Source organism: Triticum urartu, chromosome 2A (genome assembly GCF_056163025.1).
Source record: "Triticum urartu cultivar PI428250 chromosome 2A, HENAU_Tu73, whole genome shotgun sequence".
Classification (NCBI taxonomy): Eukaryota; Viridiplantae; Streptophyta; class Magnoliopsida; order Poales; family Poaceae; genus Triticum; species Triticum urartu.
Genome location: NC_141874.1, coordinates 152,403,415 through 152,422,601, shown reverse-complemented (window position 1 = coordinate 152,422,601; position 19,187 = coordinate 152,403,415). Strand labels below are relative to the sequence as shown.

At 47.2% G+C, this 19,187-nt stretch overlaps 1 protein-coding gene across 1 annotated transcript; it reads right to left on the bottom strand.

The window, feature by feature from the left end:
* Positions 1-16,612: 16,612 nt before the first annotated feature.
* Positions 16,613-17,980, bottom strand: LOC125541292 (uncharacterized). The gene has a single exon (XM_048704740.2). The coding sequence runs from the start codon at positions 17,665-17,667 to the stop codon at positions 16,855-16,857; it is 813 nt and encodes a 270-aa protein (XP_048560697.1). The 5' UTR covers positions 17,668-17,980; the 3' UTR covers positions 16,613-16,854.
* Between the last annotated feature and the right edge of the window lie 1,207 nt (positions 17,981-19,187).

Sequence of the window (19,187 nt, the reverse complement as noted above, 5' to 3'; positions counted from 1 at the left end):
CCCACTATGCTTCACAGATGAAGTAATGGATCATCAAATCCCTGAGGGTTTCAAACCCGTGAACAACGAATCATACGATGGCACAACAGATCCTGCGGTATGGATCGAGGACTATCTCCTTCATATCCACATGGCCCGCGGTGATGACCTACACGCCATCAAATACCTCCCACTCAAGCTTAAAGGACCAGCTCGGCATTGGCTTAACATCTTGCTAGCAAAATCAATTGGTTGTTGGAAGGACCTGGAAACCGCATTCCTTGACAATTTCCAGGGCACTTATGTGCGACCACCAGACGCCGATGACCTTAGCCACATAATTCAGCAGCCAGAGGAATCGGCCAGACAATTCTGGACACGGTTCCTAACCAAGAAAAATCAAATCATCGACTGTCCGGACACAGAGGCCCTAGCAGCCTTCCAGCATAACATCCGCGACGAGTGGCTTGCACGGCACCTAGGACAGGAAAAGCCAAAATCTATGGCAGCCCTCACGACACTTATGACCCGCTTTTGCGCGGGAGAAGACAGCTGGCTAGCTCGCAGCAATAACATGACCAAGAGCCCTGGTAATTCGGATACCAAGGACAGCAGTGGCAGGTCGCGTCGCAACAAGCAAAAGCGCCGCATTAACGGCGACAATGCTGAGGATACGACAGTTAATGCCGGATTCAGAGGCTCTAAACCCGGTCAGCAGAAAAAAGCCATTCAAAAGAAATACTACGGGCCCGTCCAGTTTGGACCGAATACTCGACCGCTCATGCCAGATACATGGCACCCCCGAAAAACTAGCCAATCACACCAACAGGGATTGTTGGGTGTTCAAGTAGGCAGGCAAGTTAAATGCCGAAAGCAGAGACAAGGGGCTGCATAGCGATGACGAGGAGGAGCCCCGGCCGCCGAACAACAGTGGACAGAAAGGTTTTCCCCCACAAGTGCGGACGGTGAACATGATATACGCAACCCACGTCCCCAAGAGGGAGCGGAAGCGTGCGCTAGGGGACGTATATGCGATGGAGCCAGTCGCCCCAAAGTTCAACCCATGGTCTTCTTGCCCAATCACTTTTGATCTAAGGGACCATCCCACTAGCATCCGTCATGGCAGATTCGCCGCATTGGTTCTAGACCCAATTATTGACGGATTTCACCTCACTAGAGTCCTTATGGACGGCGGCAACAGCCTGAACCTGCTTTACCAGGATACAGTGCGGAAAATGGGCATCGATCCCTCGAGGATCAAACCCACTAAAACGACCTTTAAAGGCGTCATACCAGGTGTAGAGGCCAACTATACATGCTCAGTTACACTTGAAGTGGTCTTCGGATCTCCGGATAATTTCCGAAGCGAGGAGTTAATCTTCGACATAGTCCCGTTCCGCAGTGGCTATCACGCACAGCTCGGGCGAACCGCATTTGCCAAGTTCAATGCGGTGCCGCACTACGCATACCTCAAGCTCAAGATGCCAGGCCCTTGAGGAGTCATCACGGTCAATGGAAACACCGAACGCTCTCTCCGAACGGAGGAGCATACAGCGGCTATCGCAGCGGAAGTACAAAGCAGCCTCTCAAGGCAATTCTCTAGTCCAGCCATTAAACGTCTGGACACCGTCAAGCGTGCCCGGAGTAACCTACAACAAGACCGCCTGGCACGTTCTGAGCAAGCATAGCAATGCGGCCCCAACCCCAGCCCTCGCGAACTTGCGAAACCAGTGTTGCGCGTACATAACTACGCTCTGGAAATACCATGGGCACAGGGGGAGGGGCACCATCACGGCACGCCCGAAATGCGGCTTAAACCGCACTAGGGGCTGCCGATTTCTTAATTTTCTCTTATTTTCAGGACTCCATTCTTCGGAAGGCTTGTCTGGCAGTACAATCGCCGCACAAACGATACAACCAGGGAAGCAGAAAGCTACGCCGCACTATGGAACTCTAAGGTGGTCTCTATAACGAGCAGTATACCTGTTTCACATAACATTCCGTAGCTCGCCCCTGGAAAGGACATGTTAAATAGTCCCATCTTTTGCTTATTGCACAATTTGTATCGTTCTGCTTTGATCATAGCTTTTTTAAATAAACAATACATAACTTCCGTCTATTATTGCATTACTCTTTTTTACGAATATATGTTCATTAATGACATGTTGCACCCGTACACTTTGGTACGGCCAATACGCCAGGGGCTTAAGTACCCCACAATACGGTGTGAGAAGTCTGAACACTTTCACAAGTGCGGCACCCCAAACTTATAGCATTATATGCATCGGCTCCGAATCATGTCTTGGGTCAATAGTTGGGTTTGCCCGGCTCCTATGTTTTGGTACCTTATGTTCCGTTATATCGGCTAAGGTAGCACTAGGAGAACTACTGCGATTGTGCCCCAGTTGAGCTGGGCTAAGCACCTCAGTAGAGAAAGCTAAAACTGACCGTCATGATAAGGCGAGAGCTGGTCGCTGTTCGAGAGGTTTTCGAGTCCCTAAAGACTTATGCCGCTTAGAGCGAGGAGTCGGCTTTGTCCGGCCTAGGCGTGGATAGCGCCCCGAACTCGGTCTTCCGAACACAAGGGGCTTCGCCAAAATTTAAAATTATAGAATTCTATGGCTAAGTGAGAGTGTTCAAGCATTATAGTCCGATTGCCTTGTTCGTTGTGTTGAGCGCCTCCCTCGAAGGACCCAAGAATGGGAAAAAGAGCGCTCATGTTTATCCCGAACACCCGAGCACTCGTGGCACGGGGGCAGAAGCCGACGACTCGCCATCTCTCAAATTTGATAAACGGCCGCACAGAAGGTAATATTTTAAATTCAAAAGTGTTGCTTAGTGCATATGAACAAGTTTTCAGCGTACAGGATCACAAATGCGAGTTTACTCAAAAATTACATCTTTGGAGCATTCATCCGCTATAAGGCGGGCACCCTTCAGGATGCCCTCATAATACGCTTTCGGGACACGATGCTCCTTGCCCGGCGGCGTCCCATCCTTCACCAGCTTCTCCGCATCCATCTTGCCCCAGTGCACTTTAGCACGGGCAAGCGCCCTACGGGCACCTTCGATGCAGACGGAGCGCTTGATTACTTCAAGCTGTGGACAGGCATCCACCAGCCGCCTCACCAGCCCAAAGTAGCTCCCAGGCAGAGCCTCTCCAGGCCAAAGCCGAACTATGAGGCCCTTTATGGCCTGTTCGGCCACCTTGTGGAGCTCGACCATTTGCTTCAGCTGGTCGCTCAAAGGCACCAGGTGTCCGGCCTCAGCATACTGAGACCAGAACACCTTCTCCGTCGAGCTCCCCTCCTCGGATCGATAGTAGGCGGCGGCATCAGACACACTACGGGGCAAATCTGCGAATGCTCCTGGAGAGCTCCGAACTCGGGTAAGTAACAAGTAATTCGCTTTCACGTGCTTGCTTTGCATAATGAATGCCTTACCCGCCGCTATCTTCTTCATCGCTTCAATTTCTTGGAGGGCTTTCTGGGCTTCGGCCTTGGCAGACTTCGCGCTTTCAAGGGCTGCCGCAAGCTCGGATGCTTGCGTCTTTGAGTCAAGCTCCAAACTCTCGTGTTTTTTCATGAGAGCCTGGAGCTCTTTCTGCACCTCCTCCACCCGCACCTACTGCTTCCCTCTCTCTGTGCGATCCGCGGCCGCTCTATTTTCGGCGTCGGACATCGCTTTCTTAAGGGTTGCCACCTCGGTCGTGGCCCCTATAATAGCACGTTGATCCTGTCATTTTTTGCAACCACATCTTCTCTATATACTTGCGCAAGGTATTACTTACCTTCCTTCTCCTCGAGTTGCCTCTTGGCATGGCCGAGCTCGTTCTCGGACCGCGCGAGGTTTTGCTTCAGCGTATCCACCTCCGCAGTTAGTGCGGCGGAGGCCAGCAGCGAAGCCTGCATACGCATATTGACTTGATTATGTTAGACTCCTGCGAATGTTATTAGATCCTCTATTCGGCTTTTCTTTCCGAACACCGAACAGAGCATCAGGGGCTACTGTCTATGCGGTAATATTTTTACATATTCTTTACTTACCTTAAAGCCTATTAGAAGGCTGGCACAGGCTTCAGTCAGTCCGCTCTTGGTGGACTGAACCTTCTGGATCACCGCACTCATAATAGTGCGGTGCTCCTCGTCGATGGAGGCGCCGTTAAGCACCTCCAGCAAATTGTCCGGTACCTCCGGTTGGACGGAGGTCGCCGGCTCGGTAGGCTTGCTCCTCTTGGAAGGAGGCTGCCTACCGGTATCCGGAACCGTTGAAGGTTCCGGCGCGGTGTCCGGCTCAAGGCCGGACTTGGAGCCCTTGGGGGTTCTATCCCCTTTACGCCTGGAGTCCGGGAGGTCACCTTGTGGCGCCTCCAGGACCACCTCCTCCTGGCTTGGAACCTGTTGGGACGCCACCGCGCCGTCGTCCGTAGGATGGGGGGAGGTAGCCGTCGGAAGCGAATTCACATCCGACGAATCCAGGGAACCGCTCGACGACACGTCGAGCCGGTCTTTGGGTGGACTGCATAAACATGTTCGACGTAAGGAAAAGTTGTGCAATGGGGGAATACTATGAATCACTCTGGTATCCGGATACTTACGATCTCCCCAGGGGCTTGGCCCCGTGCCGCCACTCCTCTTCGCCATCGTCGGCGTTGGTGTTGTAGTCCGGAGGAGGGGTCTTCCCCTTCTTGGACCCTTCGGCCTCCCTAGTTGGGGCGGCCTTCCTTTTCTTCCCTCCCCCCGCTGGAGGGGGAGAGGTCTCTTCTTCCTCCTCCTCGTCTTCATGGGAGGAGTGCGCCTTGGAGTCGTTGGATGATGAATCCGACACCTCCTGGCGCCGGGCACTCTTTCGAGTCCCCGTGGGCCTTCTTCTTGGCCTTCTTCTCCGGCACCACATAGGGTGCCGGAACCAGCAGCTTCGCCAAGCGAGCGTCCACTGGGCCTTCGGGCAAAGGAGCCGGACAGTTGATCTGTCCGGACGTCTCCTGCCAATCCTGTCAAAGGTAAGGGAGCTTAGATCCCGCATGGAGTCAAACTATGAAAAACTAATACCCTGTAAAAGGTAAAAACAACTTACCGCACGAGCGTGACACTGCGTGCTGAATCCGCGATCCTCGGTAGCGGATGCGGGGGCCTCGGCGCCCTTGAAAAGCACCTTCCAGGCATCTTCGTACGTCGTGTCGAAGAGCCTGCTCAGAGTTCGGTGCCGCGCCGGGTCGAACTCCCACAGGTTGAAAGCCCGTTGTTGACACGGGAGGATCCGGCGGATGAGCATAACCTGGACTACGTTGACAAGTTTGAGCTTCTTGTCCACCAGGGTTTGAACGCATGTTTGGAGTCTGGTCAGCTCTCCTTTTTTACCCCATGACAGGCCCATCTCTTTCCAGGAGGCGAGCCGCGTAGGGGTCCGGATCAGAACTCGGGGGCTACGACCCATTCAGGGTCGCGCGGCTCGGTGATGTAAAACCACCCCGATTGCCACCCCTTTAGGGACTCCACGAAGGAGCCCTTGAGCCATAGGACGTTGGGCATCTTACCCACCATGGCGCCTCCACACTCCGCCTGGGTGCCGCGCACCACCTTCGGCTTGACATTGAATGTCTTGAGCCATAGGCCGAAATGGGGGTGGATGCAGAAGAAAGCCTCGCACACGATGATAAACGCCGAGATGTTGAGGACAAAGTTCGGGGCCAGATCGTGGAAATCTAGGCCATAGTAGAACATGAGCCCCCGGACAAATGGGTGGAGAGGGAAGCCCAGTCCACGAAGGAAATGGGGGAGGAACACCACCCTCTCATGGGGCCTAGGGATGGGGATGATCTGCCCCTCTTCGGGAAGCCGGTGCGCAATGTCGTTAGACAAGTATCCGGCCTTCCTCAGTTTTTTGATGTGTCCCTCCGTGACGGAGGAGACCATCCACTTGCCTCCCGCTCCGGACATGGCTGGAGAAGGTTGAGGTGGGGTGTGCGGACTTGGGCGCTGGAGCTCGAGTGCGCGGAAATGGATAGGCAAAGGAGGAAGAAGGCGTGGATGAAAAGGTGGATCCTTATCCCCTTATATGGGCGGACACGACTATGCGTCCCCACCAGCCTGGTAAAACTCGCTTATCTCCCAAGCACCATAATCAATGGCACTGTTGGGTTACCCACGCCCGTATTGATGAGAATCCCGGAATAAGGGGACGCGATCTCTGCTTTGACAAGACATGCCAAGGAAACCGCCTCGCTAAACGCGCTGAGGTGGAACAGTAAAATGATTCGAATAAAGACTTGGCCGTGGTGTGATGTCACGCTACGGAATACGTCAGCAGATTAGATTTGTGTAAATATTATTCTCTCTATGGCAATATGTGGAAACTTATTTTGCAGAGTCGGACACTACCTTTGTGTTCAAAATCTTCTATGAAGTACTTGGAGGAGGAACCCGCCTTGCAATGCCGAAGACAATCTGCGCGCCGGACTCGTCGTCATTGAAGCCTGGTTCAGGGGCTACTGAGGGAGTCCTGGATCAGGGGGTGTCCGGATAGCCGGACTATACCTTCGGCCGGACTCCTGGACTATGAAGATACAAGATTGAAGACTTCGTCTCGTGTCCAGAAGGGACTTTCCTTGGCGTGGAAGGCAAGCTTGGCGATACGGATATGTAGATCTCCTACCATTGTAACCGACTCTGTGTAACCCTAGCCCTCTCCGGTGTCTATATAAACCGGAGGGTTTTAGTCCGTAGGGCGAACATACAATCATACCATAGGCTAGCTTCTAGGGTTTAGCCTCTCTGATCTCGTGGTAGATCTACTCTTGTACTACCCATATCATCAATATTAATCAAGCAGGACGTAGGGTTTTACCTCCATCGAGAGGGCCCGAACCTGGGTAAAAACATCGTGTCCCTTGTCTCCTGTTACCATCCGCCTAGACACACAGTTCGGGACCCCCTACCCGAGATCCGCCGGTTTTGACACCGACACCTAGATATTCTCATAACTATGCTCAATTATGTCAATTGCTCAACAGTAATTTGTTCACCCACCATAGAATACTTATGCTCTTGAGAGAAGCCGCTAGTGAAACATATGGCCCCCGGGTCTATTCTCATCATATCAATCTCTATCACTTTAATCTTGCTTTGTTTTTTACTTTGCTTTTACTTTTTACTTTGCATCTTTATACCAAAAATACCAAAAATATTATATCTATCAGATCTCACTCTCGTAAGTGACCGTGAAGGGCTTGACAACCCCTAATCGCGTTGGTTGCGAGTAGTTATCTCTTTGTGTAGGTACGAGGGACTTGAGCGTGGGCTCCTACTGGATTGATACCTTGGTTCTCAAAAACTGAGGGAAATACTTACGCTACTCTGCTGCATCATCCCTTCCTCTTCGGGGAAAACCAACGCAAGCTCAAGACGTAGCAAGAAGGATTTCTGGCACCGTTGCCGGGGAGTCTACGCAAAAAGTCAACATACCAAGTACCCATCACAATCCCTATCTCTCGCATTACATTATTTGCCATTTGCCTCTTGTTTTCCTCTCCCCCCCCCAATTCACCCTTGCCATTTTATTCGCCCTCTCTCTCTATCCTCCCTCTCTATTTGCCTCTTATTTGCTCGCGTGCTAGTTTGTTTGCTTGTCGTCATGACTAGTCCTCTTTCTGCTCCTATGTCTCCCGAGTTTGAAGTCCTACACTTCAAACAAAAGCAAGGAGAAAACTTAAAGGATGCTTGGTTTAGAATAATGAAATCTTATCGTAAATGCACCCTAGAAGTAAATTTCAGAATTTTGCTTCGCAATTTTTATGTTGGGCTTAATATATCTCATAGACAAGTTTTGGATTGTGTTGCCAAAGGCAATTTTATTGAAATTGATCCCAGTATCGCACATGAAATTATGGAAGGTATAGTAGGAACTTTACCTCAACAAAAGGGGCCCCATCATACCAAAGAGGAAACACAAGTTTTTGAGAAAATTCGCGAAGTAACTAAGATTTTACAAAAATCTCCTGAACCCCTTAAGAGCGTTAGCGGAAATCTTCACCGCATGAATATGTTAATTACTCTTTGCAATAAGCGGTTGGATTCTTTAGATCTCAAGATCTCTGAATATGAAGGGAAACGTAAGGAACCTCCCTGATTTGAGAATAACATCACTAAAAGAATTAAGAATCAAGATGGCAATACCTAGATCTATCCTCGCTTTTATGCCTAGCTAGGGGCGTTAAACGATAGCGCTTGTTGGAAGGCAACCCAATTTTATTTTTATTCCTTGCTTTTTGCTCCTGCTTAGTAATAAATAAATTATTTAGCCTCTGTTTTGGTTGTGTTTTTTGTGTTTAATTAGTGTTTGTGCCAAGTAGAACCGTTGGGAAGACTTGGGGAAAGTCTTGTTGAACTTGCTGTAAAAAACAGAAACTTTAGCGCTCACGAGAACTGCTGTAATTTTTATTTTAAGAGTGCTATTTAGTTAATTCTTTTTGAAAATGATTAGTAGATAAATTCCTCATGTCCAACAATTTATTTTAGAATTTTTGGGGTTCCAGATCTTGCGCTAGCTACAGATTACTACAGACTGTTCTGTTTTTGACAGATTCTGTTTTTCGTGTGTTGTTTGCTTATTTTGATGAATCTATGGCTAGTAAAATAGTTTATAATCCATAGAGAAGTTGGAATACCATAGGTTTAACACCAATATAAATAAAGAATTAGTTCATTACAGTACCTTGAAGTGGTCTTTTGTTTTCTTTCGCTAACGGAGCTCACGAGTTTTCTATTTTGAGTTTTGTGTTGTGAAGTTTTCAAGTTTTGGGTGAATTCTTTTGATGGCTCATGGAACAAGGAGTGGCAAGAGCCTAAGATTGGGGATGCCCATGGCACCCCCAAGATAATCCGAGAACACCAAGAAGTCAAATCTTGGGGATGCCCCGGAAGGCATCCCCTCTTTCGTCCACTTCCATCGGTAATTTACTTGGAGCTATATTTTTATTCACCAACATGATATGTGTTTTGCTTGGAGCATCTTGTATTATTTGTGTATTTGTGTCTTAGTATACCACAATAATCCTTGCTGTACACACCTTTTGAGAGAGCCATACATGAATTAAAATTTGATAGAATACTCTATGTGCTTCACTTATATCTTTTTGAGCTAAGTAGTTTTGCTCTATGTGCTTCACTTATATCTTTTGAGCTAAGTAATTTTGCTCTACGTGCTTCACTTATATCTTTTGAGCGTTATAATTTTGCTCTATGTGCTTCACTTAGATCTTTTAGAGCACGGTGGTGGATTTGTTTTAAAGAAACTATTGATCTCTCATGCTTCACTTAAATTATTTTGAGAGTCTCTTAATAGCATGGTAATTTGCTTAATAATAATATGCTTGGTATTCAATATTTGTGAAACTTTCTTTTGAGTGTGTTGAATACTAAGAAAAGATTAAAGCATGATAATTGTTTTGAGATATGGAGGTGATAATATTAAAGTCATGCTAGTTGAGTAGATGTGAATTTAAAGAATACTTGTGTTAAGGTTTGTGATTCCTGTAGCATGCACGTATGGTGAACCGTTATGTAACGAAGTCGGAGCATGATTTATTTATTGATTGTCTTCCTTATGAGTGGCGGTCGGGGATGAGCGCTGGTCTTTTCCTACCAATCTATCCCCCTAGGAGCATGCGCATAATACTTTGCTTTGATAACTTCTAGATTTTTGCAATAAGTATATGAGTTCTTTATGACTAATGTTGAGTCCATGGATTATACGCACTCTCACCCTTCCACCTTTGCTAGCCTCTCTAATACCGCGCACCTTTCGTCGGTATCATACACCTACCATATACCTTCCTCAAAACAGCCACCATACCTACCTATTATGGCATTTCCATAGCCATTCTGAGATATATTGCCATGCAACTTTCCACCATCTAGTTCATCATGACACATTCATCATTGTCATATTGCTTAGCATGATCATGTAGTTGGCATAAGTATTCTTGATTCATTGCATATCCCGGTACACCGCCGGAGGCATCCATATAGAGTCATACTTTGTTTTAGAATCGAGTTATAATCATTGAGTTGTAAATAAATAAAAGTGTGATGATCATCATTCAATAGAACATTGTCCCAATAAAAAAAGGAGAAAGGCCAAAGAAAAAAAAGAAGGCCCAAAAAAAGAAAATAAATAAAAAGGGGCAATGCTACTATCCTTTTACCACACTTGTGCTTCAAAGTAGCACCATGATATAGCGAGTCTCATATATTGTGCTTCAAAGTAGCACCATGTCCTTCATATAGAGAGTCTCATATGTTGTCACTTTCATATACTAGAGGGAATTTTATATTATAGAACTTGGCTTGTATATTCCAATAATGGGCTTCCTCAAATTGCCCTAGGTCTTCGTGAGCAAGCAAGTTGGATGCACACCCACTAGTTTCTTTTGTTGAGCTTTCATACACTTATAGCTTTAGTGCATCCGTTGCATGGCAATCCCTAATCACTCATATTGATATCTATTGATGGGAATCTCCATAGCCCGTTGATACGCCTAGTTGATGTGAGACTATCTTCCCCTCCTTTTTGTCTTCTCCACAACCATCATTCTATTCCACCTATAGTGCTATATCCATGGCTCACGCTCATGTATTGCGTGAAGATTGAAAAAGTTTTGAAAAGGTTAGAGTATGAAACAATTGCTTGGCTTGTCATCGGGGTTGTGCATGATTTAAATACTTTGTGTGGTGAAGATGGAGCATAGCTAGACTATATGATTTTGTAGGGATAACTTTCTTTGGCCATGTTATTTTGAGAAGACATAATTGCTTTGTTAGTATGCTTGAAGTATTATTATTTTCATGTCAATATAAACCTTTGTCTTGGATCTTTCTAATCTGAATATTCATACCACAATTAAGAAGATTTGCATTGAAATTATGCCAAGTAGCACGCCGCATCAAAAATTCTCCTTTTATCATTTACCTACTCAAGGACGAGCAGGAATTAAGCTTGGGGATGCCTGATACGTCTCCAACGTATCTATAATTTTTGATTGCTCCATGCTATATTATCTACTGTTTTGGACTATATTGGGCTTTATTTTCCACTTTTATATTATTTTTGGGACTAACCTATTAACCGGAGGCCCAACCCAGAATTGCTGTTTTTTGCCTATTTCAGTGTTTCGGATAAACGGAATATCAAACGGAGTCCAAACGGAATAAAATCTTCGGGAACGTGATTTTCTCACCGAACGTGATCCAGGAGACTTGGACCCTGCTCCAAGGAACAAAAGAGGCGGTCACGAGGGTGGGGGTGCCCCCCCTAGGGCGCGCCCCCCTGCCTCATGGGCCCCTCGTTGCTCCTCCGGCATACTTCTTCCTCCTATATATACACACGTAACCCCAAATGATCAGAACAGGAGCCAAAAACCTAATTCCACCGCTGCAACTTTCTGTATCCACGAGATCCCATCTTGGGGCCTGTTCTGGAGCTCCGTCGGAAGAGGGCCATCATCACGGAGGGCTTCTACATCATCATAGCCTCTCCTATGAAGTGTGAGTAGTTTACCTCAGACCTTCGGGTCCATAGTTAGTAGCTAGATGGCTTCTTCTCTCTCTTTGAATCTCAATACAAAGTTCTCCCCCTCTCTTGTGGAGATCTATTCGATGTAATCTTCTTTTTGCGGTGTGTTTGTTGAGAACGATGAATTGTGGGTTTATGATTAAGTCTATCTATGAATAATATTTGAATCTTCTCTGAATTCTTTTATGTATGATTGGTTATATTTGCAAGTCTCTTCGAATTATCCGTTTGGTTTGGCCAACTAGATTGGTAGTTCTTGCCATGGGAGAAGTGCTTAGCTTTGGGTTCGATCTTGCGGTGTCCTTACCCAGTGACAGAAGGGGCAGCAAGGCACGTATTGTATCGTTGTCATCGAGGATAACAAGATGGGGTTTATTTCATATTGCATGAATTTATCTCTCTACATCATGTCATCTTGCTTAAAGCGTTACTCTGTTTTTAACTTAATACTCTAGATGCATGCTGGATAGCGGTCGATGAGTGGAGTAATAGTAGTAGATGCAGAATCGTTTCGACCTACTTGTCACGGACGTGATGCCTATATACATGATCATGCCTAGATATTCTCATAACTATGCTTAATTCTGTCAATTGCTCAACAGTAATTTGTTCACCCACCGTAGAATACTTATGCTCTTGAGAGAAGCCACTAGTGAAACCTATGGCCCCCGGGTCTATTCTCATCATATCAATCTCTATCACTTTAATTAATCTTGCTTTGTTTTTTACTTTGTTTTTACTTTTTACTTTGCATCTTTATACCAAAAATACCAAAAATATTATATCTATTAGATCTCACTCTCGTAAGTGACCGTGAAGGGCTTGACAACCCCTAATCGCGTTGGTTGCGAGTAGCTATCGCTTTGTGCAGGTACGAGAGACTTGAGCGTGGGCTCCTACTGGATTGATACCTTGGTTCTCAAAAACTGAGGGAAATACTTACGCTACTCTGCTGCATCATCCCTGCCTCTTCGGGGAAAACCAACGCAAGCTCAAGACGTAGCAAGCACTCCACATTATTGAGTTTGTACGTGTGAGTTGTGGCTTCAGATGGATTGATGTATATTCTTGTTAGACCTTTGTCAAATAATTAATAAAGATGACTGCGTGCATCAATTGATGCAGAAACCGGGGTTAACCTCCTTTTCTAAATAAAAAAATAGCGTAAATCGAGGCTATGTGCTTTCAGCATTTCACAGCGCAAATCCCTATTTGACACTTATTGTGGCAAGTTGTTGCGAAAAGTGCAAGCAGCTCCCGAGCTCCATGACTCTTGGTATTTGAAAATTTTGAAAAACACACTTCTAGTGCTCACAAAAATCTAAAAAAAATACATGAATACATACAGATATTCCTAAGGCCCGGTAAAAATCTGATAAAAAAATACTTTGTATTTTGGGAAAATACAAAAAAGAGAAATTTCTGACAGAAATGACACAATTGTTCTCTTATACACTGTCAGAAATTTGTTTTTTTTTCTTAGCCCAAAACAAAACGATATTTCTACCGAAACTTGCCACGGGTATTCGGAACGTGTATGTGTATCCCCGGGAAAAACTTCACATTTTTCTGAAACTTCAAAAGCATGAATTTCAAAAAAATTAAGTATAGAGAGCACTGGTGCTCGGGAGCTGCAAATAGACGAGGAGCTCGCTCATGGTTGCTTTGGACCGGCCCATTTAATGTTGTTGAGATTTGCAGGTTGTTTCGGTTTTAAGAATGTTATGGAAGGTTCTAGCCCGGGTTTTTCTGGTTTTGCGAACCTTCTAGAAGGTTCTTGAACCAGTTTTCTTTCTTCAGTTTTTCCTTCGTTTTTTCATATATTTTTTGCAAAGTAGAAAATTTCAAAAAAGTTTAATATCTTTGAAGCAAAATTGTAAAATGTTCGTATTTTCCAAAAGGCATCAAATTTCAAAATAATGTTCAAGAAATTCATAAAATGGTATTTGCTTAAAAAATGTTCGAAATCAAAATATGTGTGTGTTTGAAGAAAAACATTTTTATAATAATTGTTAATATTTTCATAATTTTTTAACATTTCAAAAAAAATATTTACAATTTTTTAAAACGATTCAATTTTTGAATTTTTTTCTTGAAAAAATGTTCAAAATTTCAAATTTATTCTCAGTTTAAAAAATGTTGAAAAACACAAATCGTTTAGATTGTTTTGAAAGGAATCGGATTTTTATATGTCTGGTATAGCGTCGAGTTGTTATAGTAGTGGCGCCGTACATTACTCGCCCCAACGCTACAGTATACCCTCCTGCTCGCTGCAATGTGTCGCTAATGGACCGGCCCAGTCAAGGCGCCCCTGTGCGAAGGAGCGGCTAGCTGCCACCAAAAAGCTGCCTCAAAAAAATTGTCTCAAAAAAAAATGTTGCGTCAATAAAGCAAGCGGCATATAGGAAGTCCCCTTTCACAAGGCAGACCCGTCCTAGCTGGGCGACATGTTTGTTTTTCAGTAAATGGTCATAATACCTCTGGCTAAAAAAAATCTGAAAATGATAAAACTCTGACGTCAAAACTTTAAGCTTGACAAATCGAGTGTTTCTATAGCAAATTACGTGTCACGAGCACAGCAATTCTCTTCAGTAAACATGGCAAATTTTTACAATAAAATTGAACATGTCAGGATTCGCCATGCTTGCTATGGAAATTAGCAGGCTCGCAGCACGTAATTTGCCATAAAATGTTTGATTTGCCATGTTTAAAAATCTGACATCAGATTTGTAGCGCGGTTAAAAAAAAAAGATGGCCATGACACCATGTTTACATCGTCACTTTGACCTCTGTGCACCGAAACCTGAGCTGAATAGTTCATGCTCATGGATCCAGCACGCGTTTGAAACCTGGTCCTCTTTCCCACAAACAGCCATGAGCAGCAGGCCTGAAACTGCAGCCACTCTCTCGCGTGCCGCCGCGGAATGGAACCGGCTCCATCGATGGTGCTGGCCAGTAGACGGACACGCAGTGCTGCGCATTGGACGGGCGGTGAATCGCAGGAACTTCCATTCCGCTCGCCTTTCGTCAGTGCGCCGCTGCTGCAAATCCATACTACTACCGCTCATTGCCTGTCGCAACTTGCAGGCATCTTTGGAGTGGATTCCCAACGCCCACTCGCCCCATGGCTGTGCTTATTACTGTAATCAGTAGTACTAGTAGCAGTATAATCTCACGAGAGCTAGGATGCTGACAGACAGACACAGACACACAGACAGATGGACTGGTAGAAGCACCTTGAGGACCAGGTTGGCGTCGGGGACCGAAACATTCCATTCCGCTGCGGAGTTGGCAACGCACCGTGAGAATAAACTTGATTAGGCTAGGTAAGTACTATAGATTAGCCTGTATATATCTAAGCGCTTTTAGCCGCCTCGGAAATGGGAACCGGTGGCTGCAAACAGAACAGTGCAGCCTTTCCCGCGCGGCATGCAGTGCGAGACGCCATGATTGAGCTCCTTGTTTATGCCCCCTCCCGTGTGCACTCCGCAGCGCACATCATAGACAAGCACACGCAGACTCTTTTTGTTACTTTGTCCCGCTACAAAACCCTGCCTTTTAGTACGGGCTAGCGTCACCTTTTTCAGTCACCCTGCTCTTTGCGCCCCTCCCGGCAGTATACAACATACGCATTTCGGCCTCACGCCGCCACTCAATCGTGATTTCGGCGCGTACCATTCGATTACCTACGCTCGCTTTTCTTCCGGTAGTAGCAGGCAGACCAAAGGCACTGTCCGTGTGAGAAACGAGGCGTGCATTTGGGCATCTTTTTCTCTTTTGCTAAAGTCTGAATCTTAAGAGTATAGGAGTAGCAAGCAAGGGCAAGGCGCAGCGCTGTCTGTTGTTAAAAAGAAATGGTGCAGCGTTGTCTCTGTCAGTTTGGGCACGGGAAAGCAGCTACCGTCCCGATTCGTCCGTAGCGCTGTAAAAGTGGCGGTTAGGTGCCGGTTAGACGAGCTAATGAGCAACAAAGTTCCGAACCGCTCCAACGATCGGGACTCTCACCTAATCCCTCCACGGAAAGAAAGAAGCAACCAGTTCCACGATCGACCTGAGCTGCCGCTCAAAACTCCGGGACTTGGGCAACAACAACGTCCAGCACGCCGTGCACGCGTGACAGCAGCCGAAAGCGCCGCCCGGCCGTGCCGATCGAGTGCTCGGCCGCTCCGACCGCGCGGGTGGGCGTCGCCGTCAGGAACGGATTATGAGACCCGCACCCCGCCGGCAGGTCGCCGTCGCCACCGACCGCACGCAACTGTGGCAGCACCAGCCACGTACGTACGACGAGCGGGCGGGCGGGCGGCGCGAGCTATACGCGACCCCGTGGCTCGGCTCACCACGTCGCCGTCTCCATATCCTTCGGGATACGAGAGGACGAAAAGTGCGCGTACGTAGTACAGGAGGTAGACGCGGACTGTAGACCGACCGCTCGACCATGTCGTCACCGTCACGGCGTATCCACGGGCCGCGGCGACGTTTCACTCGGCGGATGGAAGCGAGCTCCGCCACGGCGTCGGCCGTCGGTCGCCGACACGACTGGAGGGCGGTGACTTGGCGGCGAGCCCGCCTAGAAGAGACGAATTTCCGCCGGGGCCGAGGAGAAACGTCTGCATGCGTCGGCTGAAAGCCGCTCGTCCCGCGCTGGCTCGCCAGGCGCCTGCGCTGCACGGCCACTGCCTCACGCCTGTCGCGCTGGGGAGCGCGAGAGGGAGAGGGGCCTGGCATCCTCGCCATCAGCGCCGCACCGAGCTCTCGCCGAGCTCGTTGTCAGTGCACGTCGTCGCAGTGCAAGAGTTCACGTGCTAGAAATGAATTCAGCATGGATGGATATGTGTGTGTGGATTAGTCGTGTTTTATAAACATTGACTGACAGCCCTGACGGGCAGACAGTTCAGGATGGGTGTACCCTGTGTACGTGCATGAGAGCGTCAGTCGAGAATTCAGACGAGTTTTTTATGCATGCATTTCTTCCAGTGGCAGGATTCTAGCAACAAGTGCTAACGACAGAAGAAGAAGCTGCGTAACGATATAATATAAAAAAATACAGTTTCAAATTCAATGGCATATCCTGGCATTAAATTGCAACAAATGCACGACCAAATACTCTATCTTCAAGATATTTCCCTCAAAAAAAATCTTCGAGATAGAAAGTTATGGTGGGCTCCATAGATCTGTACAAACAAGTTATTTGTTTCGAATTAAGCGTCTCCTGTTAATCAAACAAGAAAAAACAATCTAATGATCAAATCTAAATGCTTCCCTGAGCATGAGCAGCTCAGATAAATGCACGATCTTTACACAAGATTACTTCTTCGCCTTTGTGATGGACAGCTCTTCGAGCCAGTTCAGGATCCTAATGCGACGCCCGCCGTGACCACTCTTGGACTTTCCATCCGCTCCGCTTTTCCTCGCCGCCGGAGGCAGCTTGACGGACTCGACGACGTCCGGCGAGCACTTGCATCCGAAGCCGTCACCGAACAGCCCCGCGCCATGTTTCCTGAAGCTCCTCTCAATGGCGCTGGCGGCCTGCTCGAACCTCGCGCTCCTGCCGCTGCCGCCCCTCGACGCGGCCGTGATCTTGGCCCCGTCGGCGCAGCGCGGCGGGTACACGTCCGGGGCGCCGACGACGCCGAGGCGTATGACACCCCACCTGGCGGGCGGCGGTGCCGACCCCGTGCTCCGGCGCGGCCGCGAGCGGAGCTGCGGCGACGGGCTCGGGTGCGCGTAGAACAGGCTGCTCGACAGGGACCTCCGCGGCGGCGCGGCGGCGTGGTCGGAGGAGGCGCTCTTGGACGAGTGGCTGCGGCTGACGCAGCCGCTGCTGCTGCCGCTGGAGCTGGCGCTCCGGCAGTCGGAGCGCGAGCCGAAGCCCGCGGTGGAGGCGACGGACTCGGACCGCGGGAGCAGGGCGACGCTGGGGGCGTCGGTGGACGAGGGGCGGAGCGGGAGGAGCTTGCCGTGGGAGAAGAGCTCGTCGGCCACGCACATGTCGTCGGCCGCGCCCGCGCCGGCCGAGACAAGGCCGCCGGTGGACAGGACGCGGAACTCGAAGTCGTCGGCCGCCTCGGGGGTGGGGCTGTCGGCGGCCTCGCGGGGCTCGTGAGGGGCGTCTGCCATGGTCGGGGTTCTTTGCTTGGTCCAAGGGGAAGAGGTGGGGAAGAAGAAGAGATGGTCGCGGGGTTTTGTTGCGTTCTGGTCTTCTTCTTTTGGCCTGTTCGGTTTTCACTCCGAAGAACGGCAAGAGGAGTAGAGGACGGGAATAGAAACAGAGGATTTTTTTTTTCGGGTCAGAGGAGGGGCTGTGGCTACGGTGCTAGGGCCCTCGGATGTCAGTCTATATGCGCAGTGCTTAGCGCATTGGTCGTCGATGCACAAAACTTGCTGGTCAACGGTGCCAGCCGGCGGAAGGCTTCGGTTACCCCTAATTTTGGAGAAAATTTATGACGCTAGTGCAGGAGCAATTATCCCGATGTTGCCAAAAGAAAGCTCAAATTGGGCTTGACCGCCCTGTTGTTTCGTAGCGCATGCCTCGCGTACACAACAACGGAGTCAAACTACTATGAGAAAATATTTTTAATCTTTGGAAAACACATTCTACTCATTACTTTGCACACATTTTACTATACTATGAAAAAATATTTTTAATCTTTGTAAAACACATTTTAACCTACTATGTCCGTGTGCAAAGCTTATCTTCAAGCATTCATGAATCATGACTTGTCAATGTACCATAAGTAGCCATTTGATTTGTGCGGCCTGATTTGTGATTTACCGCACTAGTAGTGTTACATATCGCCGCTACCTCTGTTTCACAATAGAGTGTATATTATTTTTAAAAAAGTTAAACATCTTATGTTTGATCAAGTTTATAGAATAAACTATCAACATCTAAAATGCTAAAAATGAAATATAAAAGCATAATTCATTATGAATCTAATGATACGAATCTTGTGTTGTGGATGTTGGTCAATTTTTCCTTAAACTTGGTCAAACATAGACATGTTTGACTTCTATTATTAGAAAACAAAGTATCCATTGTAGTATTTTGGAACGAGTGGAATATTATATAACGCCAATCATGTGAGTGGCATCATAAATATATAGTTATGCTAGTTGTGGGTGGTAATTCTCTTTTTGACCGATATTTCAATGACAAATCTATGACTTGATAGGTATTCATTGTTGATCAGTGTACCATAAGTATTTGCTTAATTTCTGCAGCATGAATTGATGGTTAGATATCGGATTAAATAGTTACTTAAAAATATGTTTATATGAGGCAAATTTTACATATCCAGTGGCCTAATATAAATCGGCATGCATAATTACATGATATACTGGATGGGCATTACAAATCGAGATCAATAATAACATAAATACGATTGGACAAATAAATAGATTGTTTCAAACATGTAGTAGTTGTACACATGTAATATACACTAGTGGTTGGGGCCCGCTATTGCGGGCCGCTTGAGAGAAAGTTGTGCACACCTCACCATCATGTCGAATTTTTAAAAAATATATTCTCGCATCACGTGGACATCACAACTATCTTAAAAGGAAAAAAGAAAAAGCCTAGAAAAACTTTTCTAAAAAAAGTCTCCCTATCATTTAGAAAACTCTAAAAAAAACTCTCA

Excerpts from the sequence above, each read along its gene's own strand:
- LOC125541292 (XM_048704740.2), bottom strand. The coding sequence starts at position 17,667 with ATGGCAGACGCCCCTCACGAGCCCCGCGAGGCCGCCGACAGCCCCACC.